This window comes from Tupaia chinensis, unplaced genomic scaffold, assembly GCF_000334495.1.
Source record: "Tupaia chinensis unplaced genomic scaffold, TupChi_1.0 Scaffold145093_1, whole genome shotgun sequence".
NCBI lineage: Eukaryota > Metazoa > Chordata > Mammalia > Scandentia > Tupaiidae > Tupaia > Tupaia belangeri.
Window position 1 is genome coordinate 1,495,234 of NW_006204954.1, and position 25,000 is coordinate 1,520,233.

The window sequence follows — 25,000 nt, forward strand, 5'->3', positions numbered from 1 at the left end:
TGTTCCTATAGATGTATCCTATAGTATTATTGGTAGTTGGGTCATGTGCTTTGACTTTGTAGTCTCTATATTTTCTTTAGCCAGAATCTGTGAGCAGTGTTTGCAAGCACCTTTGTAATCAAGACTGTTTATACAGTAGATTCAGTGACGGGTTTTGGGGTAATGGGAGCCACCAGTATTGTGGACCAGGGCCACGGTTGGTGGCTGTGCAGTGTTAGGGACTTCACCAGTCAGAGAGGCATTTCTAGGGGCAGTTGTAGCTGGTCAGGGTGCTGGTGACCTCAGTCTCTTAGTGGTGTTTGTATAGGGCTAGGAGTCCCATTAGTCGAGCAAGTTAAGGTCTCAGCCAGTGATCGCTTCGCACCTTTACTGGTGTCCGCCAGCTTTGTGTGATACACATACAGTGTCTAGGGGTTCCACTGATCAGTGGGCAGAGCTACTAGTATCAGCAGCAAGAATGCCTAGGACAGTGTTTTCAGACTTCCAGATAGGGCATAGAAAGTATAGAATCATCTGTCAGAATGGCGATGGCAGGTGTGTGGGAGGTGCCAGGTGTTTTCGGTCCCTAATTAAGGAATGTGGAGGTCTTTCCAATTGAAGTATTTGGGTGGCACAGCTCCTGAAAACACGTAGTGTCCTTACGCAAACTAGGCCACAAGAGGCACATGGCATCTGCAGGTGAATGGGAAGGATATGGGGATCTCACAGGGCAGAGCTTCTGACTCTGTGGGGTCTGGTGCCCATGTGGCATTGAGAGGCTCTTGGGCTTTGAACAGAGGAGTGGCATGATCTGATTGTCCTGTTAACATTTTGCTATATATACTAAATATATGATAATAGGTATCATATGTGATAGCTACAATAAGAAAATAATACTAAGATTCTGTGTTCTTGCTAAGGCCCAGTGGAGTTGGGTTATAGTTATCTGAAACCCATTGTAAAAACTGGAATCAAGAATAGTACCTCTTTAGCTTATCAGTTAATACTCGTATAATTTAAAATATTTTGTATTGCCAGATTATCTAAAGTAAAATCTTTCCATCTGTGTTTCTCCTTTTATGTTATATAGTTAAATAATCCTGGTACGTTGTTTTAGGCAGGTTTTAGAGAAAGTTGTGTTGTTTTAAAGCTAGGTAGTGTTTTTAGAAACCTGTTCTTATCACTGAAGAAATTGCAAAATAGTTTTAGAGTAAAGGGTTGCATGATACTAACTTTTGAATGCATTTGCCACACTAGACATTGTTCAGTCCACACACAATATATATTATCACATTTAATTGTCTCAACAATCCAGTGAAATAAATGTTATTACCTTCACTTTCATATTTAAGTGAGATTTAAAAGCATTTCAGTGATTTGTGTAAGGTCATAGGAGGCTATATACCAACTCTGGACCTTTGATAGAGTGGAAATTAACATGTAGATGTTCCGTATATGATATACACCAACTATTCTAGGAAGAGTTCCATTGGTAATTGCTAAAAGAAAACCAGTTGACAGTATGTTGTGTGAGGTTCTTTTCTCCTCCAAAGGATGGGTCAGACAGAGATATAGGGAGTTGGAAAAAGACATGAGGCACTGATGTCATGGTGTTTATTGGCTAAGTTTAGTGGGAGCTCACAGAGCTCTTAGTAGGCTCACAAAACCCATGGCAACATTCACAAGCACTTTCTCTCTCTTGGAGGTAGTAACACATGTGGAGAACACTCAGTGGCTTTCTCTCTTTCAGAGCTCACAGTTTGGGGAGCTTAGCTAAGCCGAGTCAAGCCAAAACCATCAGAGCTCACCAACATGAACCAGGGCTGAGCTGAGCAGGGCTAGCTAGCAGGGGAACACAGCACAGGACTAGCTGACTAGGTGCTTCTTTAATCTTAAAGGGGCTGCAGACAGTAGAGGCTCATTGCCAAAACCAAAACATGTACATGTGTGCTACATTCAATGGTATAAAAAAGCAAAGTCATTATTAGATAGTAAGAGTACAAGCACAGTACATGTAATAACATAAGTTGTTTACCCTGTGGCCTTCAAACATGATAAGGTAGGAGGTGAAGGACCCAGATTAAACCATTCCGATTCCATTTGCAATACACAGTGTGTCAGAAAACAGATAACTTGAGAAAAACAGACCTTTTGCGTATTCTTGAAAAGGTGACCCCCCCAAGGACAGTATAATTTCTTTTTAAGAATTATTTAATTTTATTTATCACCACTATTACTTTTTAATTTGCTTTAGGGCACATGCACTCATAAGAAAGAGAGAAAGGGAAAGTGAGAAAGCAAGCTGCCAGGTCCAGGACTTGAACTATGATCAGCCATGTAGAAGTCCAGCATCTCAACCACCATGCCACCTATTAGCCCCAGGACAGTATAATTTTCAAAGGATATCTTCATGCAATGTTTTTTACTCTTTTCTGTGAAAGTGCCTGAGGATCCCTTTGGTGAGAAGGGTTCACCTTAATTAATTCTGAGGGGAAAAGAAAGCTGGTAGGATTTGTCTTTCCTTCTCCTAACATCCTAGGTTATTTTTTTTAGTGTGGATATTACAGATAATATTTGGGGTGAGAGTGGGGCAGTAGACAGGGTTTTGTCACAAAAAAAGTTAGGAAAACATTGCATTAAGTTTGGTTTTACTGGCCACTGAAAGTCTTCTAGCTATTTTGATTTCATGCTGAAACTTACATAATCATTTGATTTTTCTGCATACAGTTTTTACAAGGAACACATTTACCAGAAAGGTGAAATATCTGGTTATCGTGTCACTTGTACTTCATTGAAAATCATTAAATTGGCGGTATGGTATGTTCACTGATGCGTGCCTTTATCTCTTACAAGTATGGTTGGTTAGATTTAGTCTCCATATATACAGAGCACTGACAGAATGTGGTTTTTGGTTGTAAGAGCAATGTTTTCATTCCCTGGACTAAGGAGATTTTTTTTCTTATTATTATTACTTTTAAGTTTTCCATAGGTCATGTGTGCTCACCAGAGAGAGAGAGATATGAGAGAGAGAAAGTGAGAAATCAAGGTATCGGGCCTGGGACTTGAACTACAGTCACTGATGTAGGAGGACAACATCTTAACCATCACGCTACTTGCTGGCCCCTGAAGATTTTTTCCTATGATTATTCCATCCATAGTAGATTATAACATAGCTAGATTGCATGGTTTAATGCCTCTGCTTTCACTGTATCATCTGCCTGCTCAGTAATGATAATCTCAAGAAGTTCATTAGCAGTGGCTCAACAGTAGTGAGGGTAAGTTCAGTGTTCTTCATATTGGATGAATGCCTAAAATAATATTATTATTTTTTTCTTGGAGAGGTTTTTGCTATAGGGCATGTGTGTTTGCCAGAAAGATAGAGACAGACAGACAGAAAGCGAGAAATCATCCCCGGGTGTGGGGGTGGCCATGCTGCAATCCCTTCTCTTTAATTCTCCTCTCAGGATCCTGGGCACACGTGCCCAACATGAGTTTAAGCCACCGGGTCCAGGACCCGAACTGCGGTTGACTGTATGGGAATCCAGCAACGTAGCCATTACACCAACTGCTGGTCCCAAAATCATTTATTTTTAATTGACTTTGATGATACATTATTAAGGCAACAACTCTTCAACTTGATTAAGTTGAATTAGCTTGCTTAATTCTGCCATCAAGTACTTTTATTGTAATTTCATTTGGTCAAGCTATAATGGTGAGTAAGACAGAGAGCCATTTTCTTTTCTTTTTTTTTTATGTTAATTTTTTTCTCATTATATAATAAAAGTAATGCTTGCCCATTATCAAACCTTAAGAAAATATGGAAAAATCTAAAGAAGAAAATCTCTTTTCATTCCAACACTAAGAGGCATTTACCTTTCACATTTTTGTTGAATTTCTTTTTGTTTTTCACTTTGCAAAACTTTTCAGGGCTAGCAGGTGGTGTAGTGGTTGGGACACTGGAATCCCACATGACCAACCATGGTTCAAGTTCCAGACCTGGTGGTTTGCTTTCTTACTTTCCCTCCCTCTCTATCTCATTCTGGTGAGCACATATGCCCTATAACATATCAAAATAATAATAATAATAATACATAAATATTCTTTTAAAAAAAAAGAAACTTCAAATTTTTGAAATAATTATAGATTCATAGGAATATGCAAAAATAGAGTACAGAGGCTTCTTCATCTAGTTTCCCTCAATGGTAAGATCTTACCATAGCTCTAGTAAAATATCAAAATCAGGACATTGAGGGGCTGGCAGGTGGTGTAGTGGTTAAGGATGTTGGACTCCCACATGGCCGACCATGGTTTGAGTCCCAGACCTGGCAGCTTACTTTCTCACTTTCTCTCTCCCTCTCCCTCTCCCTCTCCCTTTCCCTCTCTGGTCAAATTAATTAAATAAATAAATAATAAATGGATAAATAAAGTTGAATAAAATAATTTTTTTAAAAAATCAGGGGAACCAGCAGTTGGCGTAATGGCTATGTCGCTGGACTCCCACGTAGTCGACCGCGGTTCGCATCCCGGGCCCGATGGCTTAGAACTCACGCCGGGTGCGTGTGCGTGCGTGCCCAAGATCCCGAGAGGAGAATGGAAGAGAAGGGATTGCGGCGTGACCATCCTCCCTGGAGGGTGATTTCTCGCTTTCTGTCTCTATGTCTCTCTCTGTCTGTCTGTCTGGTGAGCGCACGCGCCCTTTAGCGAAAACCTCTCCAAAAACAAAAAAGTAAAAAAAAAAAAATTCAGGACATTGACGTTGATACAATTCATAGACTTTCACTGGAATTTTACCAGTTTATTTATACTCACTTGTATGGGGGGTGTGTGTGTGCTTGTGTGTGTGTGTGTGTACGTCTATGCAATTTTACCACACGCTTAGATTCTTATAATCACTATCATAGTGAAAATGCAGAACTCTTGGGCCAGGAGATGACCTACTGTATAGTTTGAGTCCCAGACCCAGCAGTTGAATCATGCCAGGTACACATTACATGCATGTCCAAAATTCTGAGAGGAGAATAGAGGAGAAGGGGTTGCAGCATGGCCATCTCCCTTGGGAATGTGATTTCTCCCTTTGCCTCTCTGCTAACTCTCTGTCTCTCTTTGGTGAGTGCATGTGCCCTATTACAAAACTAACAAAAAACAAAAGCAAAAGTGACAGAACTTTTATTACTACAAAACTATCTTAAACTTCCTCTAGTCACAGCTTTCTCTCCTCTTCCTCTAGCTATTTTCTAATGCCTAACCCCTGGAAACTACTACTCTCTTCTCTGGTTTTATAATTTTATCATTTTTAAGAATTTTATATAAATGGGATCACGTAGTATGTAGCCTTTTGAAATTGGCGCTTTTTTTTTTTTAACTCAGGATAATATCTTTAGTAACTATTTTTCAGGAATATTATTGTTAAGTATATTAATAATTTGTTTCTTTTTTTTTTTCCTAAGTCTTATTCCATATGTGTACCACAGATTAGCAGTTCACCAATAGAGGGACATTTAACTTGTTTCCAATTGGGGGCTTTTAGACATTATTATGAACATTTGTGTTTATATATGGACATTAGTTTTCTGAATTTTCATTCAAAACTTTCAATAAACGTTTTTTAATGTTAGTCGCTGTTCTAGGGCTGGGGATATAGTGGTGTGGAAAACAAGGACTCTTATTTTCTCAGACTAACAGTTTAGTAAAATTGACAACCTTTAATTGCGTATGCATCTGTAGTTACAACTAAAATCCCATTGAGGCATACTTTTTAAAAAATAATGATTTATTTTAATTTTATTTGTTGTTGTTCTTATTATTATTATTTTAATTTGACCAGGGAGAGAGAGAAAGGGAAAGTGAGAAAGCAAGCCACCAGGTCTGGGACTCGAACCATGGCCAGCTATGTTGGGAGTCTAGCACCTTCACTACTGTGCCACCTACAGGCCCCCTACACATACTTTTTTTAAAGAATTATTTATTTTATTTATTATTATTATTATTATATTCGACTAGAGAGCGATAGAGACAGAAAGAGAGAAAGAAGTTAGAGTGAGAAAGTCAGCTACTAGGTCCGGAACTCATACCACAGTTGGCCATGTGGGAGTCTGGCACCTTAACCATCATACCGCCTGCCATACTTTCATAACCTCTTTGTTATCTTCACACTTATTAAGTTGTTAAATTTCTTTTTTTTTTTTTTTTTTTGAGAGTTTTTTTTGCTATATGGTGAGTGCGCTCGCCAGACAGACAGAGAGAGACATAGAGACAGAAAGTGAGAAATCACCCCCCAGGGGGGACGGTCACGCCACAATCCCTTCTCCTCCATTCTCCTCTCGGGATCTTGGGCATGCACGCACACGTGCCCGGTGTGAGTTTTAAGTCACCGGGTCCGGGACGTGAACCACGGTCGACTACGTGGGAGTCCAGCGACATAGCCATTACGCTAACTGCTGGTTCCCAAGTTGTTAAATTTCTATACTTTGGAAAACTTTTTGATGGTAATATAATATTGTTATGAAATCAACATTTGGCATTTTCTAGACTGCTTATTGTGTTTGAGGTCCACTTGGAGTTAGACATTTTAGTTCTTTGAACAGAAAGTGTTTAATATAGGAAATAATTAAATAGGTGGCAGAAGAACTGAAAGAATAAGAGGAAAACATTGAGGATAATTGCAAGAATCAGATTCTTCTTCTCAGGCTAGAGGAGCAAAGGAATGAGGTTGGCGTTACCCCAGCTTAGAAATCTGAAGGGAAAGCCTTCCAAAGTTGGGACTCAGACCACAAAAGAAAGGGTGCTGCATGCTGCTACTTGTCCTTCAGGAGCCCCCTGAAATAAGTCTTAAACCTCTGAGTTGAAAGGACTACCTAGCTAGTAAGTAAATCTAGAACTCAGAGAAAGAATCCCCAAGAGTTGAGGTTTAGATGAAGATGGATGCTGTTCATCTGTTGTTATTGTCTTACAAGCTTAGAGGAAATAGCTTGTGAAACTGCATCTCAGACATTTAGAGGGAGGATTAGAGTCAGTGTAACTGATACTAATATCTCAATAATCTAGAAAGGGAATGTCATGGAGTTATACCTTAGGTATCTAAGAAGTCTCAGCTAGAGGTGACTAGATAAAGCTGGTTCAGAGAATTCTAAAAGAGACTAAAGAGTGGGACAGACTGCTACTACCAAGGCTAAGATTTTTCTGCTGGACAAATACTATGGAAACAGAATGTAAACAGAACAGCATAAATTCTATCTTCTTTCTATCTTCTAGTCTCCATCTAGTGTCCATATTGGCAGAACCTAACAAAGGAGGCCAGCAGGAGAGAGGTCTAGTTTGCAGCATCCTAGTCTGAATGCAAGGGTGAATTTAAGGAAATAATAGGTTAATAAGTGGCACACTCATGTCAAAATCCTTTTTCTGAGAGCCAGACAGTTGGTACAGCAGTAAATTGTACTGCTCTGTGAGACTGACCCACTTGGGAATGTTACACATCTGGAAACCTCCCTGAATACCCTGGCACATCACATGCATGCTTGTGATCTGGTACTGGCTGAAGCTGTGGGTAAATAACCGCATCAAGACCCTACAGAGTGTACTCTTTCTCTTTCTGCCTCTGTCTCTCTGCCTGCCTTCCTCATTCATGAAAGAAATAAATACTACTCCCCCCCAAAAAAAGACCTTTTTGCTTTTGAAGAATTTTATGCTATGTGTATAGAAGGTGTTCCATATACAATCTATAAAGACCTGACACTGAATTTCCTCTCCCATTCCACCATCCCCCCATCTTATGAGCTCTCCTTAGTCAGCATAGGGCATATGAATTAGGCCTTGCACTTAGACTCCTGTTATGTCATGCTTTATCCTCATCTGTGCCCATTCCTTGTTTCTCTTGCCACTCTTAATTTGATTCTAAAATAGGACCATACTTTCTAGAATAGGACTACACCATACAGAGAAACATGAAGTCGCCCTCTCCCCCCCCACCCCACCCCTGTTTCTTTCATGAAAAAGAAAAACAGACAGACACCTGAGGGTCTCATCACTCCAAGAGCACCCTGTCTAGCCCCAGCCCTCCAGCCAGTCAGGATCCCGTGCTCATGCATCCACATCCCAGCATACCCAGGTCAACCTGAGATCCAAACTCCGAGCCTCTTACATTGCTTCTAGCATTGCAATGTGTGCCACCATGGCTGGGCCAGGAAGGTTTTCTTTTTATAGTGCTAGCAGCAGCAGCATTCAATATCTAGTAGTAACAGTGCCAATAGTAGCTTACAAGATCCAGAATCTGAAACTGCCTTATTCATATAAATGGTACCTGGGGTGCAGTTTCATCAGGGGTTTTGTTGCCTAGTCTTCCCTGGCTCCTTTTTATTTTTTGATGTCAGTTCTTGAGATTTCTTAAAAATGCTAGTTGCCTGATACCTTCTAAATACTGGGTCATTAAAAAAAGTTGTGACACATTTTTCTGTTTTTTTTTTTTTTTTAATGTAAAAATGTGTCATAACTTTTCTGACAGGCTAATAAATTCCTTTTTTAAAAAAAAGTGATCAAGAATTTCTTTTGCTTGTAATTACACTGATTCATATTTGAATCTAACAATTTATTTTACTGTCTTGTGGGACAAGGAAATTTTAATATTTGTTGTTTATTTGTAAAAAAAAAGTTGCTAGACTTAGATAATTGTTAAGTATTTGATAAAATTTCAGAGTGAGTGGCAGTATATTTGAAAATTGAGTAGAATAATGGTGAAATCTTTGTGGTGGTAAGGTAGGTGGCTAAACTTCAACAACAAAAATAGCCAGTCATCTTTCTGACCAACAGAACCTAAGAATGTTACCTGTTACAACCAGGGCTCCTAGAATAGAGGTAGGAACTCTTGAAAAGAGAGAGCCAGAGAAGGGGAACTGAAAATTACATATAAACTCTGCCCGAGTCTTTGGTTGACTCCCAAGCCTTGCATGCATACGGCAGATCGCAAGTAATATGATCTGTGATCTGAGTCATTGCCTACCATGTCAGAGAGGTTGAGGAGCCAAAATTTCTTTAAGGAAAATTTCCTGGGAGTTGTACTGTGATAAAGCATTAAAACATGCTGCTCTGCAATGTTGACTTGTGCAGATATCCCTGGTTTGCATCCACAGGCCTCCCTGAGTATGCTGGGCATGTACTTGCCGATGGTCCATGGCTGGCTAAGGCTGGAGGTGGATTGTTGGGACCCTGTTGGGAGTGCTGTCTGTTTTTTTTCCCTGTCTCTGGCGTATGGAGGAAATAAACTTTTAAAATAAATAAATAAGTGCATGATGGACAAAATATCAAAATTTTAAATAAAGGCAGAATCAGTTGTCTTTGAATGAAGTAATCTCTGCTATATGTTTGGATGCGTGTATGCACATGTGTGATGAAACTTTATGTGAGCTTCAGTTTTTTCCCTGAAACATCCTCTGTTATTTCCTTTGCCCTATATACTCAACTTCTCTCATTTTTCCACTTTGTTATGATGTGAGACTTCCACATTGTTCACAGGTTTTCTTCTTCTTCCTTCTCCCTTCTTCCTTCTTCTTCTTCCTTCCTCCTCTTTCTCTCTCTCCCTTTCTCTCTCTCTCCCTCTCTCTCTCTCCCTCTCTCTCTCTCTCTCTCTCTCCCTCCCTCCCTCTCCCTCTCCCTCTCCTTCTCTCCCTCTCCCCCTCCCACAGTTTGCCAGAGAGAGAAAGGAAGAAAGAGAAAGCATTTCCCAGTAGAGTGTGGTCATGCTGTGGTATCGTCTCCAGGTGGCTTGTTCATGTGCTGGAGAGAGTCACAGGGAGAAAGGGAAAGCAACAGAGCACCCCCCACCCCCATGGGGCAGGGTCACGCCATGATCCCTTCTCCATTTCTTTCTCCCTTTGGGATCTTGGGTACACACATGCACATATGCATGTATCTGGCGTGTTTCTCAAGCTACCAGTTCTGAACGCACAGCTAGCCATGTGGGATATTACCATCTCAACCACCAAACCCCTGGCTGACCCTCTTGTCTTAATCTTAAAAGAGAAATTGTTTCATAAGCTAAAGAACATTTTGGAGTTTTATTGTCTTTTACTCAATAGACTGATGAGATAAAAGATTGAAGTTGTTCAAAAATGGAGAGAATCAATAATCCTATGAATGAATAATTTGGCAATTAAAATTCATTAATTACTGTTAGTATCTATTCAATAAATAAATTTATTACATTGACCCGAAAGGATTCTCTAGGATTGGTCACAGGAGACGGAATTGATTAACTCTGTCCACTTATCTGGTGGAAGAAGTCATATTTGAATTTATTTATTTATTAGGGAAAAATATGTATGTGAAACATTATTTCATGGCTATGTCGCTGGATTCCCATGTAGTCGACCGCAGTTCCTGTCCCGGACCCGGTGGCTTAAAACTCACGCCGGGTGCGTGTGCGTGCGTGCCCAAGATCCCGAGAGGAGAATGGAGGAGAAGGGATTGCGGCGTGACCATCCCCCCTGGGGGGTGATTTCTCGCTTTCTGTCTCTATGTCTCTCTCTGTCTGTCTGGCGAGCGCACGCGCCCTACAGTGAAAATCTCTCCAAAAAAAAAAAAAAAAACATTATTTCATAGATTCTTAATGAAATGTCTAAAGCAGTCTTAGAATCAAAAAGTTGACATTTATACTTTGATTCAGAGTTTCCTAGAGCTATCTCACATAAGTCTTATGTAATGTTCATTTTATTTTTTGCTTTTTTATCAGAAGTTCCCCTGCTGTTACTATCAAAGACATGAAAAACCTAGAGGATACTTTTAGATATGTGAGGGGGAAATGTTAGCATTACTTTATCTTGTTCAGTTTCATTCAATTTGACAAACATGATATCAGAAATGAATGAAACTATCTATAATGGGAATTTACTTAGGAATAGAGAGTATAAAAAAAAGTAATAATGTCTTTCCTAAAACTTATTTTGGCCTTTTTAAAAATTAGGCTTTTGGTGATAGTCCCACTAGTTAAGCACAAAACATTTGATAGACAATATTTGGTATATGTTTTTAAAATAGATGTTTTTCAAGCATTTGAAACATATTAGATATGTTTTTAAATTATATGTTAAATAATTTGTATATGTGTGAATGAAAATTAGTTTTGGTAGCCACGCCTCATGTTGTCTTATTTAAGACATCTTCAGAGTAGTTATTCAAGAAGAAAAACACAAAAATGGCAGGAGTCCCTTGCTAGCACAAAATAAGTATGTTAATGTTTTTGCTGTGAGGTAGAATACTTCTAAGATATATAATTAGCTTTGTTTTGTATTTCCTACTTTTTCTCCACAGCCTCATGATTTTGATGAATGTCGATTTGATATTAGTGTAAATGATAGTGTTTGGTATCTTCGTGCTCAAGATCCAGATCATAGACAACAATGGATAGATGCCATTGAGCAGCACAAGGTAAGATCTCTAGTATTTACCTGTCTTTGAGGACTAGACAAGAGACTGTTGATAACTTCTTTAAAAAAATCTTGACATGCAACAGGTATTACTGAAAAATCGAGCATTATTTGAATAGTAAAGATTCTAAATCTAAAGCAGTACAAATGTAAATTTTTGAAATAATTTTATTTGTAACACTAGTGTTGCACAAAGAATTTGCTATGATAAATTGCAAATATGCTATTTTTATTGGTAATTGAAACCAAAATATGCCTTTTATCATCAAACTTTTTTCTTTAATATATAGGATTTGTTTCATAATAAATACCTTTTTATGATCTAGAGAAGAGGATTTTTAAAATCAAACTGAATTTTAAAACCCTAATGTTCAAAAGCTTCTATGTTCATTTTTGTAATCATCTGTAATCCTTTTGGAAAACTCTTAGTGTAAACATTTGTAAATCACTTATCTTTATTAATAAGAAACTTCCTAATCATAAACCTCCATCTATCTGATGGAAGTCTTTCTGATATAAAATCATAAGCCATATTCTTATCATTTAAAGCTATTATTTTACTTCTGATAATAAATAGTAAGTAGATGAAAGAAATATATAAGTCTATAGTATTAGCTAATTCAGTAGTATCATGATAAAAGAAAAAACTGGGGGGACCAACAGATGCCATAATGGTTACATTGCTGGATTCCCACGTCGTTGACCATGGTTCAAGTTCCAGACCCCATGGCCTGAAACTCACACAGAGTGGGAGGAGGGAGTCCCACAGGTGGTATGATGGTTGAGGCACTGGACTCTCACATGGCCTACTACAGTTCTAGTCCCAGACTTGCTGACTTGTTTTCCTGCTTCCCCTCTTTCTCTCTCTCCTTGTCTCTTCTTGGTCAAATTAAAAATAATAATAATAACAAATGGAATTAAACAAATATTTATAAAAAAAAAAAAATGGAAGCTCACGCTGGGCACGTATGCATGCATGCCCAAAATCCTAAGAACAGAATGGAGGAGAAGGGATTACAGTGTGGCCATCTCCCTTGGGGTGTGTGTGTGTGTGTGTGTGATTTCTTGCTTTCTGTCTCTGTTTCTTTCTGTCTCTAGCAAGCACACGCCTCCTATAACAAAAATCTCTCTAGAAAAAAAACAGTATAATAAAATATAATAGAGAAAGTTCTAAATTCACGCCATTCTTGAGTATGATTTAAGAGTTCTTTATGGGACCAACAGATGGCATAATGGTTACGTCACTGGAGTCCCACGTTGTCGACTGGTTTGAGTCCCAGTCCTCGTGACTTCAAACTCAAACCAGGGGTGTTTGTGTGCGTACCCAGGAGAATGGCCGAGAAGGGACTGGGGCATGACCATCCCCCTTGGGGGGTGATTTCTTGCGTTCTGTCTCTTTGTCTCTGTCTCTGGCGAGTGCATGTACCCCATAGCGAAAATTTCTCTCTAAAAATAAGTACTTCGTTCTTGTCTGTACTTGCTCCTTTGGGTTTCACTGAGTTTGTAGTTAGTTGGAATACCTGTTTTAGTTATTTTTACAAGTATAAAACAGTATACACACACACACACACACACAGATAAACCAGTCTGGCTTGAGAGATGCCATAAGCACATTCTTCTTGATATTGAGCATGTGTTAGCTATTTTTTTCCTCTTTGTTTACTGATTACTAGTTTTTTCCAGCCTAAAGAAAACTAACTGACTGTGATCCCTTTCTTTTTCCCGCTATTTTAGCTCTAGTATTATATGGGTTTAAATCATCATTCTTTTTATGGGGAGGGAGGAGGCATGAACACCTATACTCCCAGGGTGTTTTTCAAGCTGCTAGATCTAGACCTAGGTACTTGAACCGTGCTGTTGGGCGTGTGGGATCCAACTACCTTAATCATGCCACTGGCTGGCCTCCATAAATCATACACAAAGTCTCTTGGTATTATTACTTCAGAAAAGTCTGAACATGAAAAAATGAGAAACATTTTATCCATTATTTAAGAGAAATGAGCTCGTATTCTATAATAGAATCTCAATGCAGCAGAGTCAAGCAAGCCTGGATTCAATAACTACCCTCATAACCGTGGGCATGGTTAATGTGTTTTCTTAGTAGTACGTCTATCAAAGTTGTAGTAAAGAGTCAATGAGATAATGTGTAAAGTTGCTTATCAAAGTGTGTAATATAGTTCTCATTTATGACATAATGCAAAAAGCAAGGACTTTGGAGTCACAAGTAAATTCAATCATTTATACCATGTTTTTTCTGGATGAAGAATTCATTAAGTGACAGTAGCTAAATGTGCATATGAAGAGAATGGCCTATTTTGTATATTTAGTCAGGGCCAGCCCTCACACTAATGATTAAAGATATCAAATAGAACTAATTTTTTTGTTTTTAACCAAGATGACTCTTAAAAGCTTAATCAGTTGACTTATATTACATAGCTAGTTTTTTTGTTTTAATTAAGCATGTCTTATTTTGCTTACTTTTCTTAGTAAAGTTCAACCAGAATTCCTTTGCAAGGTCCTCATTTTGTATTTTCTCTTCGAGTGAAAATGAATGCATGAAGAATGTATTTCTGCCATATTGTTGATTTTTTCACAGTTTTGAATGATGGATAGATAATAATAATTTTGGATCTTTTCCAGAGCATTGCGATTTCTGATACCAGATTTTAGGTAATTTTAAGTTCTTGGGGGAAAGATTAACATCAGAGTTACATATATATTGCAAAAACTTTCCCTTTTTTATTTCTAGAGGTTGTTCATTCATGGATAAAAAGAAATTGTTGTCAATTGTTATTGTTCATAATTAATTATTTAATATGCAAGAGTAAAATATAGTCATGTACCACATAACAGAGTTTCAGTCAACAATGAATTGTATATACTATGGTGGTCTCATAAGATCATGATAGACTATACCATATAGCCTAGGTGTGTAGTAGGGTGTACTAACAACACATTTCTCAGAATGTGTCCCCATAGTAAAATGTTGCAGCTGTGTGTGTAATATATCAAAATGTCAACTAAGTGATATATCAGTGAATATTTAAGTTGGATGTGAATTCCTTTTTTTTTTTTAAGAGATTTTTGCTGTAGGGCATTTGTGCTTGACAGAGAGACAGAAAGCAAGAAATCCCTTCTCCTTCATTCTTGTCTTGCGATCTTGGGCACACACACACACAAACACACACGTGCCTGGCATGAATTTCAAGCCACTGGGTCCAGAACTCTAACCATGGTCAACTATATGGGAGTCCAGCAAATGTAACCATTACTCCATCTGCTGGTCCCAAGTTGAATGTGAATTCTAAAACTAAATCATTTTTAGTTATTAAACTAACAGGAGGAAGAAATATTTCAAATGCTATGACAAAATATAATCAGCAGTTTTTAATCCCACCTCCACCCCAACACCATAGACCAAGGACAAGGACTCAGTAGGATGTTTCCTGATTCCTTCTTCAAAATCAGGAATATTGACTATAGAACCTAAATGTAGTAATTTTAATATTGAAGCATAATTACTGTTTTGATATTCAACTCTTAACAACCGCTTGTTCAGGCGTGATGGTGATTATGATAGGAGCTACCACTTCCTGAGGATCAGCAATTACTAATTATTGTACTACGTGTTTTCTTGTGCTTGATATTCTGTGTACTGTCCTAAGAAGTAATGGAGATATTGTTTTAGAAAAAACAGGTTTGAGACTGTATTAACTTATAGAGGATTTCATTTTGTGTTGTCTTTTCTATTACTGTCAGTAAACTGATAACCAAACTAATAAAATGTGTATTGCGAAAAAACTTCATCTGGATCTCAGACTTTTTTTTTTTTTGCACTAAAACAAACTTGAATCTTTTTTTTTTTTTTTTTGAGGGATTTTCACTGTAGGGCGCGTGCGCTCGCCAGACAGACAGAGAGAGACATAGAGACAGAAAGCGAGAAATCAGCCACCAGGGGGGATGGTCACGCCACAATCCCTTCTCCTCCATTCTCCTCTCGGGATCTTGGGCACGCATGCACACGTGCCCGGCGTGAGTTTTAAGCCACCGGGTCCTGGACACGAACCGCGGTCGACTACGTGGGAGTCCAGCGACATAGCCATTACGCTAACTGCTGGTTCCCAAACAAACTTGAATCTTAATTCCATGAAAATCTGGGGTCCTTTCATATATGTACTGCAGTATGAACTCATTTTTCTGTCCATAGATTGTGAAAATGCGCAGTATATTGTATTGGTTTACTATATCAGTAAACCAGTCCCAGAATCTGGCAAGTATAGATTTGAATCCTGTCACTGCTGTGTAACCTTTAGTAAGTTACTCAAAAGAAGAAAGATGACAATATATAGTATGTGTTAAACATCTTTCTAGCCCCAAACAAAAACAAACAAGGAAACAAAATAACCCAATAATGATAGAGTGTTGTACTTGACAGTTGTCCTGGGCTCCCCATCATTCCAGTTCATTCATGTCAGTTCACAGTTACATCCTATGTACCACCTGCCTGTAGGATGGCTGGGATGCTTGGAACAGTAGACCTCTTTTTCTGTTCTGATGTCATCAGAAGGGCTTTCATTGCCTTTCCTTGCCTTTGGGCTTTTATTAGGGCTTCTCTGACAGAGTTTAGTCATCTATAACATCTGGGAGAAGAAACTGATTTTTTCCCCTCCTTCTTTTATATTATTATTTATTATAATAAGCTTTTTCCTGCTTCCTGCTCTCTCACGCTCTTCTCTGACTCCCTCCCTTCCTCCCTCCCTCCCTCCCTTCCTCTCTCTGTCTTTCTCTCACACACACACAAAACAGAAGCCCTATCTCGCAGGACTTTTTCAACAATAATAATGGTAGTAGTAAAGAACATAGCTAACATTTTTGAGGTTTAGTGTATGCTGGTGATGATGATAAACTCTTTATATACTTTATATTCCATTTTATCCTCGTATTTATATGATATTAACATTCTTACCCTGTTTTTACATATTTGAAATTGGAGGTATAAGGAGGTTAAGTAACTTGTCTAAAGTCAAACAGCTAGTTAGTGAATGACCAAGCTTCAGACCTAGGTTTGGCCTGAGAACAAGGGCTTTTGGCTAACAAGCACATCTGCCATTCTATAATTATATATTTATGTGAAATATATTTTGTTGACTTAAATCGTGGACTATTTGAATAACTATATTCTTATATTTTATCTATGTTCTTCATACCTATAGTGTTTATTTCAGACCATCAGCTCCTTTAAGGCTCAGACATATTACAATTAAACTTTGTAGAAATCAGCAAAACATTTGGCACATACATTTTGTAGTTAAGATAATTTACAGTATTGTAAAGCATACTTTATGGGGGAAATTTGTGATTTTTCTCTTCTTTTAATCTTCATGATTGGTATTAGAGTAATTGACAGAAATTTAGTCAGGTTATATACTGTCTGTCTAGCTCGGTTATTTTGTGCTTCTTAATATCATTCCACAAAAACTTCTTCACTAGAAGAAGTTTTAAAGAAATGATCTTTTGATGTAAATATCTCAATGTATTAAAATTGTATAATCTATGACATTAGACAGTACACCTGTTGAAAAAGGTATTCCTGAGCTCATTCTTAAATTTGGATTCTATATCCATTTAAAATACAGGAGGGGGCATATGTATACTAGGCCAATAATTTTATTTTAAAACAGTGTGCTGGCTTTATTATGTGGAGTCCATTAATATTCTTCATTTCTCCTTATTATTTGAGATGCTAAATAACTTATTTTTAAATGTTTTGTTTTGTTTTAAGTCTCTTGACCGTCTTTCACATTGTCTTGTGGTTAAGCGAGATCTTTTGTGAAAATTCCTTATAGCCTTGTATGAAAGTAAAGATTGTGAGGTTTTGTTTGGATTAAAGTAACATTTTTCTTTTTTTTTTTTTTTTAAGAATTATTTTATTTAACTTCATTTACCTATTTTTTTATTTGACTAGAGAAGGGCAGAGCAAAAGAGAGGGGGAAAGTGAGAAAACAAGCCACCAGGTCTGGGACTTGAACTGTGGTTGGCCATATGAGAGTCCAGCACCCTTAACTACCATGCCACCTGCCAGCCTTCCTCCTCTTTTTTTGGAGAGATTTTTGCTATTGGACTCTTGTATCCCCCAGAGAGAAGAGAGACAGACAGAAAGTAGGAAATCAACCCCACCCCCCAGTGAAATGGCTATACTGCAGTCCCTTCTCAGGATTTTGGGTATGCACACACACATGCCAGGTGTGAGTTTCAAGCCACTGGGTCTGGCACTCTAATTGTGGTCATATGGGAGTCTAGAGCCTTGACCCCTATACCACCTGCTGTTCCCAAGTAACCTTTTTCTAGTAAAGATGTGCCTATTCGTTGGGGCCAGCAGGTGGCATGGTGGTAAGGTGCTGGAATCCTACATGGTCAACCAAAGTTCAAGTTGTGGACCTGGTGGCTTGCTTTCTAACTTTCTCTCTCCTTTTCCCTCTCAATCTCTACCTGCTTCTTTCTGGTGCATGCACATGCCCAATAGCAAATAATAATGATAAGTAAAATTAAACACATAATTTTTAAAAAGGATGTGCCTATTTGTTATCAAAGGGCCTCGGTGAGCATTTTCTGCATAATTAAGCTTGTCATGGAAATGTGATGAACCATCTGTTGGTGCTAATTTTTTAATCTTTTTTTTTTTAAAGACTAGAGTCTTTTGCAAATGAACTACATGTGATTTTGACTAAACACAATTCCTGCTTACTATGAAAGAAATATACAACCCTACTTCTTCCTATCCCGACTTCTCATCTCTTTACAAAAAATAGCTGGAAGGCTTTTCTGGCACTAGCAGATTTAAGAATCATCTTGAAAAAGTTAAGGGTCTTGGCTCTAACAGAGTTTGTGGTTATCATGACATTCTTTTATTTCCACAAGGGTGCAAATCTTTGTAAATCTTAAAAATTTTGTGGTCACGGGCCACACACACTTTACCCATGTTGTCGAAATTCTCCCCGACAGAAAGAACAATAGGGAAATATATTAGGTGGTCAGGAAAATCATGATGTATTTTTCTGTTTTTCTATGCAAAAATGCATCATGGCTTTCCAGACCACCCAATACAATTAGGGAGGAAGCATCCAAATAGTAAATTTTACAGATGTTGATTTTCTGTAGTATGTACAGCAATTGTTTTGTTAATATTTTTGAATTTGTTCCTAAACTTTTGTAAAGGACTAATTTATTTGTGAAGCAGCATTGAGTACCTTCAAAAGAAAGATTTATTCTCAATCCAAGAAAATTGAGGATTTCTATCTGAGGAACTTACGTGGAAGACAATTTTTTAAAGGAACTTAATGTTTTACTTAAAATGGGATGTGAAAAAGGGTTACTTTTTGCCTTTTTTTTTTTAAAACCAACAAATTTCCATGCCACTTAAATGATACCTAAGACTCACTATAGAGATCTTTTCAAAATTATGTTGTTGGAACCAACAGATGTGTGATGGTTACATTGCAGGACTCCCACATAGTTGATCTCAGTGTGAGACCCAGACCCGGTGGCTTAAAACTCACGCTGGGCGTGTGTGCGTGCATGCCCAAGATCCCGAGAGGAGAATGGAGGAGAAGGGATGGCATGGGGACCAGCCCCCCTGGGGGGGGGGGAGTTCTCACTTTCTATCTCTCTGGTTCTCTGGCTCTTGAGTACAAGCACCCTATAGCAAAAATCTTTCTAAAAAAAGAATGTGTTCTTATTTGGCATAATTAATTGTTTTTCTCCATGCCACCAGCTTGATTTTGCTGCCCTTTCTCTAATTTTTAGGAGCAATTTCTGTTTATTCAATGCCTTGAATATTTCTTGTTTTAAATTTCATACAAGCTTAGAAAACTATTTTTAAATAATTGAAATCTTTCTGTAGACTCTGTCTCCTTAGCAGTTTTTAAATACCAAGGTCACATAAAGCCATTTTTCTATGTGTGCCACATTTAATCAGTTCAGCTTTAGAAAAATTCCTTTCCAGATTTTAGGGGTCCTTTCTATACCTGTTTGCTTTAATTGTCACATACAAAGGGATTTTTAAAAGTCCCTCGAAAAATGGAATAAAAGTGCTAGTTTATTTTGTTGCCCCCCAAGTTGAAATCCGTGCATAGTTTCATTTTTTTTTTTACAAGCAGTGATTTTTTATTTATTAATAAACTAAAAGCCTCTTTCCAGATGATTCTTTCTCATGTATCCTGCATGCTTTACTTAGTAAGCAAAGCCCCATAAGGCCAGGCTTCAACTAATCCTCAGACTCTGACCCTTCTTCATCTTGACTAATCTGGAAGTAACGAAGTTCGAAGTTCATAAGTCTCCTTGTCAGATGCAACCACACGAAGCCAATCACGAAGATTGTTTTTCTTAAGGTATTTCTTGGTGAGGTATTTCAAATAACTTTAGAGAACTGTTTCTCAGAAACAACTGTGATTTTATTCTTGAGGCTTTCAATGTGAACTACATTTCCAAGGTTGCCAGTTTTCCCATTGACTTTAACCTTTTCCCGCAGAAATTGTTCCTATTTTAAAACAGAAAAAATGCAAAACTAGGGAAGAAAACCCTAGATATTCACTAGGGAAGGTACCAAAATTTCTGGAGTCAAAAATTCCATCTTCTACTGGATGAGTAAGGTCCAAATTAAACTTCCAGGTTGACCTCTTAGGCTTCTTGTCTTTCTGCGATACCATCTTGGAAGCCAGTCGTGCAGTCAGAAAGCTGTGCATAGTTTCTTCATAATATTCATTTTCCATTAACTCTTTGAAGACCTCCACCCCATAAACTTGGCTTTGCATTTAAATCTAATTTTCTTGGCAAAGATTTAAAAATGCAAACATAACTTTTTAAACTATCATGTGTAAAGTACTTATATAAGTAATTTTGTAAATGTATTGAAACCAGTTTTTTATATACCTGTTTGCATCATAGGGCAAAGATGTTTAAGACAGAAGGTAGAATCACATTTTACTTCCCTTTACATTGAAGAGTTTTAATTTTTTAAAAACTAATTAATTTATTTAACTGTTATTAATTTTAAAAGAATTATTTATTTAATTTTATTTATTCAATCATTTGTTTTTATTTGACCAGAGAGAGACACAGAGAAAGAGGGAAAGTGAGAAAGCAAGCACCAGGTCTGGGACTTGAACCTTGGTCGGCCATGTGGGAGTGTCTAGTGCCTTAACCACCATGCCACCTGCTTGTCCCAAGAGTTTTAAATTTTCTCTTTTGAGGGAGAGGTTTTTGCTATAGGGCGTGTGCGCTCGCCAGAAAGACAGAACAAGACAGAGACACAGAAAGCAAAAAATCACCCCCTAGGGGAGATGGCCATGCCGCAGTCTCTTCTCCATTCTCCTCTTGGGATCTTGGGCACACATGCACGCACACATGTCTGGTGCAAGTTTAAGCCACCAATACTGGGACTCAAACCACGGTCGACTACGTGGGAGTCCAGCGACATAGCTTTTACGCCAACTGCTGGTTTTAAATTTTAAGGGAAGGAAATGTGTAATAGCTGCCAGAGTAGTTGAGGCTGTCATTTTCTGAGAAAAGCTGTAGAAAAGTTAGTATATAAAATCACAACTGACCTTTATTTACCAGCAAAAAAACTTCATTTTGTTTCTGGATGTTTTGACTCCATAAGGTTAGGAATTTGCTTGGTCCTAGTAGTTGGAGTTAATTGCTAACTTGCCTGTTCTAACCACACCTACCTCCCTCCCTCCCTCCCTCCCTCCCTCTCTCTCTCTCTCTCTCTCTCTCTCTTTAACAACTGAGTGCAGATAGTATTTACATTACCAGCACATCTGAGGTTGGTGAAATCAAGGAGGAAAACAAGATACCAACCTTCTTTAATATTCCGGAATAAAAATAAACAACTATTAAAGACTTACAGAGTAACTTTATATAATAAAATTCCCAAAAGTTTAAGAAAAATGAAATTAAAAGATAGAAATAAAAGAAAATTTTATTTAAATTCCATCAGGTTTCAGATACTTTCAATTGTAAGTGTTGATGCCTGCTATTTAGTCTATCCTTAAAGAACCAACAAGAGTCCTGGTAATTTAACCATATCAATGCAATCTTTTTTACATCATTAGCTAAAGAATAATGTGTGCCCTTTAAAGATTTTTTAAGATTAAAATAGAGGGATCAGCAGTTAGCATAATGGCTATGTTGCTGAACTCCCATGTAGTCAACCGCGGTTTGAGTCCCGGACCCAGTGGCTTAAACTCATGCCATGCATATGTGTGTGCATGCCCAAGATCCCAAGAGAAGAATGGAGGAGAAGGGATTGCAGCGTGGCCATCCCCCCTGGGAGGTGATTTCTCACTTTTTCTCTGTCTCTTTCTGTCTTTCTGGCGAACACATGCGCCCTATAGTTAAAAAAAAAAAAAATTAAGATAGATAAAAATCAGAAGGAGACAAATTAGATTGTAAGGTAGATGCCTAATAAAAATCCCAGAGAAATTCTTGAAAAATTGCCTTTATTGGATGATTGAGTAGGAGCATTTTCAAGGTGGAAAAGAATATCTGGTATATCTTTTTCTGGGCATTTTCCTGCTAAAGCCTCAGCTACCTTTGTCAAAACACTTTCATAATAAACAGATGTTGTCACTATTTGTCCTTCCAGAAAGTCAACAAGCAAAATGCTTTAAACATGCCCACTGTTGCCATGACCTTTGCTCTTTAAGCTTATTTCTTCCATGAATGAGAGAGACAGAAATAGAGACTAGCCCCCCTCAAGAGAGTCTTGGTATCATGATCCACTCCTTTCGATCTGCTCCCCGGATGATGGGCATACTCATTCCTGTCATATTCAGGAAAGTTTCTGAATATAAACTGAGAACATTCTTATTTGGGTCATCCTTGCAGAGCATTGCATGTTACTATTGTGCCACTGTCCAACTCTGACATTTGCTCTTTACTAGTCTTATTTTTTTTTTTTGGAGAGGTTTGTGGTTTTTTTGCTATAGGGCGCGTGCGCTCGCCAGACAGACAGAGAGAGACATAGAGACAGAAAGCGAGAAATCACCCCCCCAGGGGGGATGGTCACACCGCAATCCCTTCTCCTCCATTCTCCTCTCGGGATCCTGGGCACGCACGCACACGTGCCCGGTGTGGTTGACTACGTGGGAGTCCAGCGACATAGCCATTACGCTAACTGCTGGTTCCCTTTACTAGTCTTCTTTTGCTTTGACTAGACCACTTACCCCTCTTAGTAGCCATTACATTTATTGTTCTTGGTCTTCAGAATTGTACTGATAAAGCCAAATGTCATCTCTTATAAAATTCTTCCAAGAAAATGCTTCAGGATAATGTGCCCACTTGTTTGAAATAGCCATTGAAAGCCCTGATCCTAGAACCAACAGGTGGCATGGAGGTTAAGTCAACTGGATCCCGCATGACCAACTCAGAAGTTCAAGTCTCAGACTGGCCAAATCTTACCAACTGAATTGCAGTGTTCCCTTTCTAGATTAATAAAGTGACCAACTCCCATGGAGGAAGATCATAGGCAGTGGTACATGGCCTGCTGGTTCAAACAGAGGGCACAGAAGATTGGCAGACACAAGGCGAGGCAGGCCATAGTTTGCCTTATCACCTGGCGTCCAGCCTCCAACCTGATCTGGCCACGATGAGGTGCCCTATGTTGCAGTACCACACCAGAGTGCGAGCCAATAGGAACTTCAGCCTGGAGGAGCTGCAGGTGGCCAACATCCACAAGAAGGTAGCCCGGATCATTGGCTTGTTTGTGGACACATGGCGGCGGACAAGTCCACAGGGTCCCTGTAGGTCAACATGCAGCAGCTGAAGGAGTACCTCCAAGTGCATCCTCTTGCCCAGGAAGCCCTCAGCCCCTAAGAAGGAAGACAGCTCTGCTGAAGAACTCAAGTTGGCCACCCAACTGACAGGACCAGTGATGCCCATAAGGAGTGTCTACAAGAAGGAGAAAGCCAGACTCATAATTGAGGAGCAGAAAAAATTCAAGGCCTTTTCCATCTTCACGTGGCCTGTGCCAATGCCCTGCTCTTTGGCATGCAAGCAAAAAGGACCAAGGAACCTGCAGAACAGGATGTTGAAAAGGAAAAATATAAGTTGGAGACTTAATAAATAACAACATGATGAAAAAAATAAATAAATAAAATTGAGAGAAAAAAAAAAAGCCCTGCTCTTTTTCTACATCTGTCCTGGGCACAACAGTTCTGGTACCCATTAAGCAGATAATTTGCTTAGCTGTTCGTTTTTCAGTTAGAATTGTGTAAACTGAGCTTCAGTTTGTGTCTATACTTGTTCTTATCGTTATTCTTCAACAAAGGCACAAACAAGATTAATTTTTTAAAATTATTGTATTTAACTTTATTTATTCATTCACTCATTCATTTACTTACTTATTTTAATTTGACCAGAGCAGGACGGGTGGGGGGCAGGGGAGGGAGTGAGAAAGCAAACCACCAGGTCTGGGACTAAAACCACGGTCAGCCATGTGGGAGTTAAGTGCCCCTAACCACCACACTAATTGCTGGCTCCTAGATTAATTTTATTCACAAGTTGATATGAATGGCCTACTTCTTAACGCATCATCTTCAGTATCATTTTTAACACAGTCTCATCCCTTTTTGAAAGAAATTATAGTCTGTAAACTGCTGATTTCTTTAGGGTATTGTCCTTATAAACTTTATATAAAGAATTAATGATTTCAAAATCTTCCACCCCAGCTTGACCACAAACTTGATGTTTTGTTCTTGCTTCAATTTTAGCATAATTCTTATTGCTCTGATAGGGACTCTTTTCAAACTGATGTCTTATCCTTCTCAAACTAGCCTGTTCAGACACATTATAAGTTAGTATGTATTTGTTTTAAAACAATTTCTGAAATAGATTCATCGTTCTTTCATAATATGTATGAACTTTTGAAGAGGTTTGTTTTTATTTTTTGCTATAGGGCATGTGCGCTCGCCAAACAGAGACAGACAGAAAGACAGAAAGCGAGAAATCACCCCCCAGGGGGAATGGTCATGCTGCAGTCCCTTCTCCTCCATTCTCCTCTTGGGATCTTGGGCACGCACACACACGCACCCGGCATGAGTTTAAGCCACCGGGTCCGGGACTCGAACCGGGGTCGACTACGTGGGAGTTCAGCAACATAGCCATTACACTAACTGCTGGTCCCAATATGTATAAACTTTTGAAGACGCTGTGTATTTGTCAATTTCTGTTGTCTGCAGTTTTTGAACACTGGATTTACCTAAGCCAGCATCTGTTTGTATAATTTAGACTTCCGTCTGTTAAAGAAATGCTTAATAGGGACCAGCAGTTAGCGTAATGGCTGTGTCGCTGGACTCCCAGGTCGTCGACTGCAGTTCACATCCCGGACCCGATGGCTTTAAAATCACACCGGGCGCGTGTGTGTGCATGCCCAAGATCCCGAGAGGAGAATGGAGGAGAAGGGATTGCGGCGTGGCCACTCCCCCTGGGGGGTGATTTCTCACTTTCTGTCTCTCTATCTCTCTCTGTCTGTCTGACCAGCACACACACCCTATAACAAAAACCTCTCAAAAAAAAAAAAACTTAAAAAAAAAGAAATGCTTAATAAA

At 38.7% G+C, this 25,000-nt stretch overlaps 1 protein-coding gene and 1 pseudogene across 2 annotated transcripts in view; both read left to right on the forward strand.

The window, feature by feature from the left end:
• CERT1 (ceramide transporter 1) overlaps positions 1 to 25,000 on the forward strand; it is a 145,896-nt gene that overhangs the window by 31,832 nt on the left and 89,064 nt on the right. For both annotated transcript variants that reach the window (XM_006167785.3, XM_006167784.3), the window contains one exon: positions 11,278 to 11,394. In XM_006167785.3, coding sequence (XP_006167847.1) covers positions 11,278 to 11,394 — 117 coding nt within the window. The remainder of the gene's footprint in view (positions 1 to 11,277; positions 11,395 to 25,000) is intronic.
• Positions 11,338 to 23,592, forward strand: LOC102478316 (60S ribosomal protein L13 pseudogene; annotated as a pseudogene).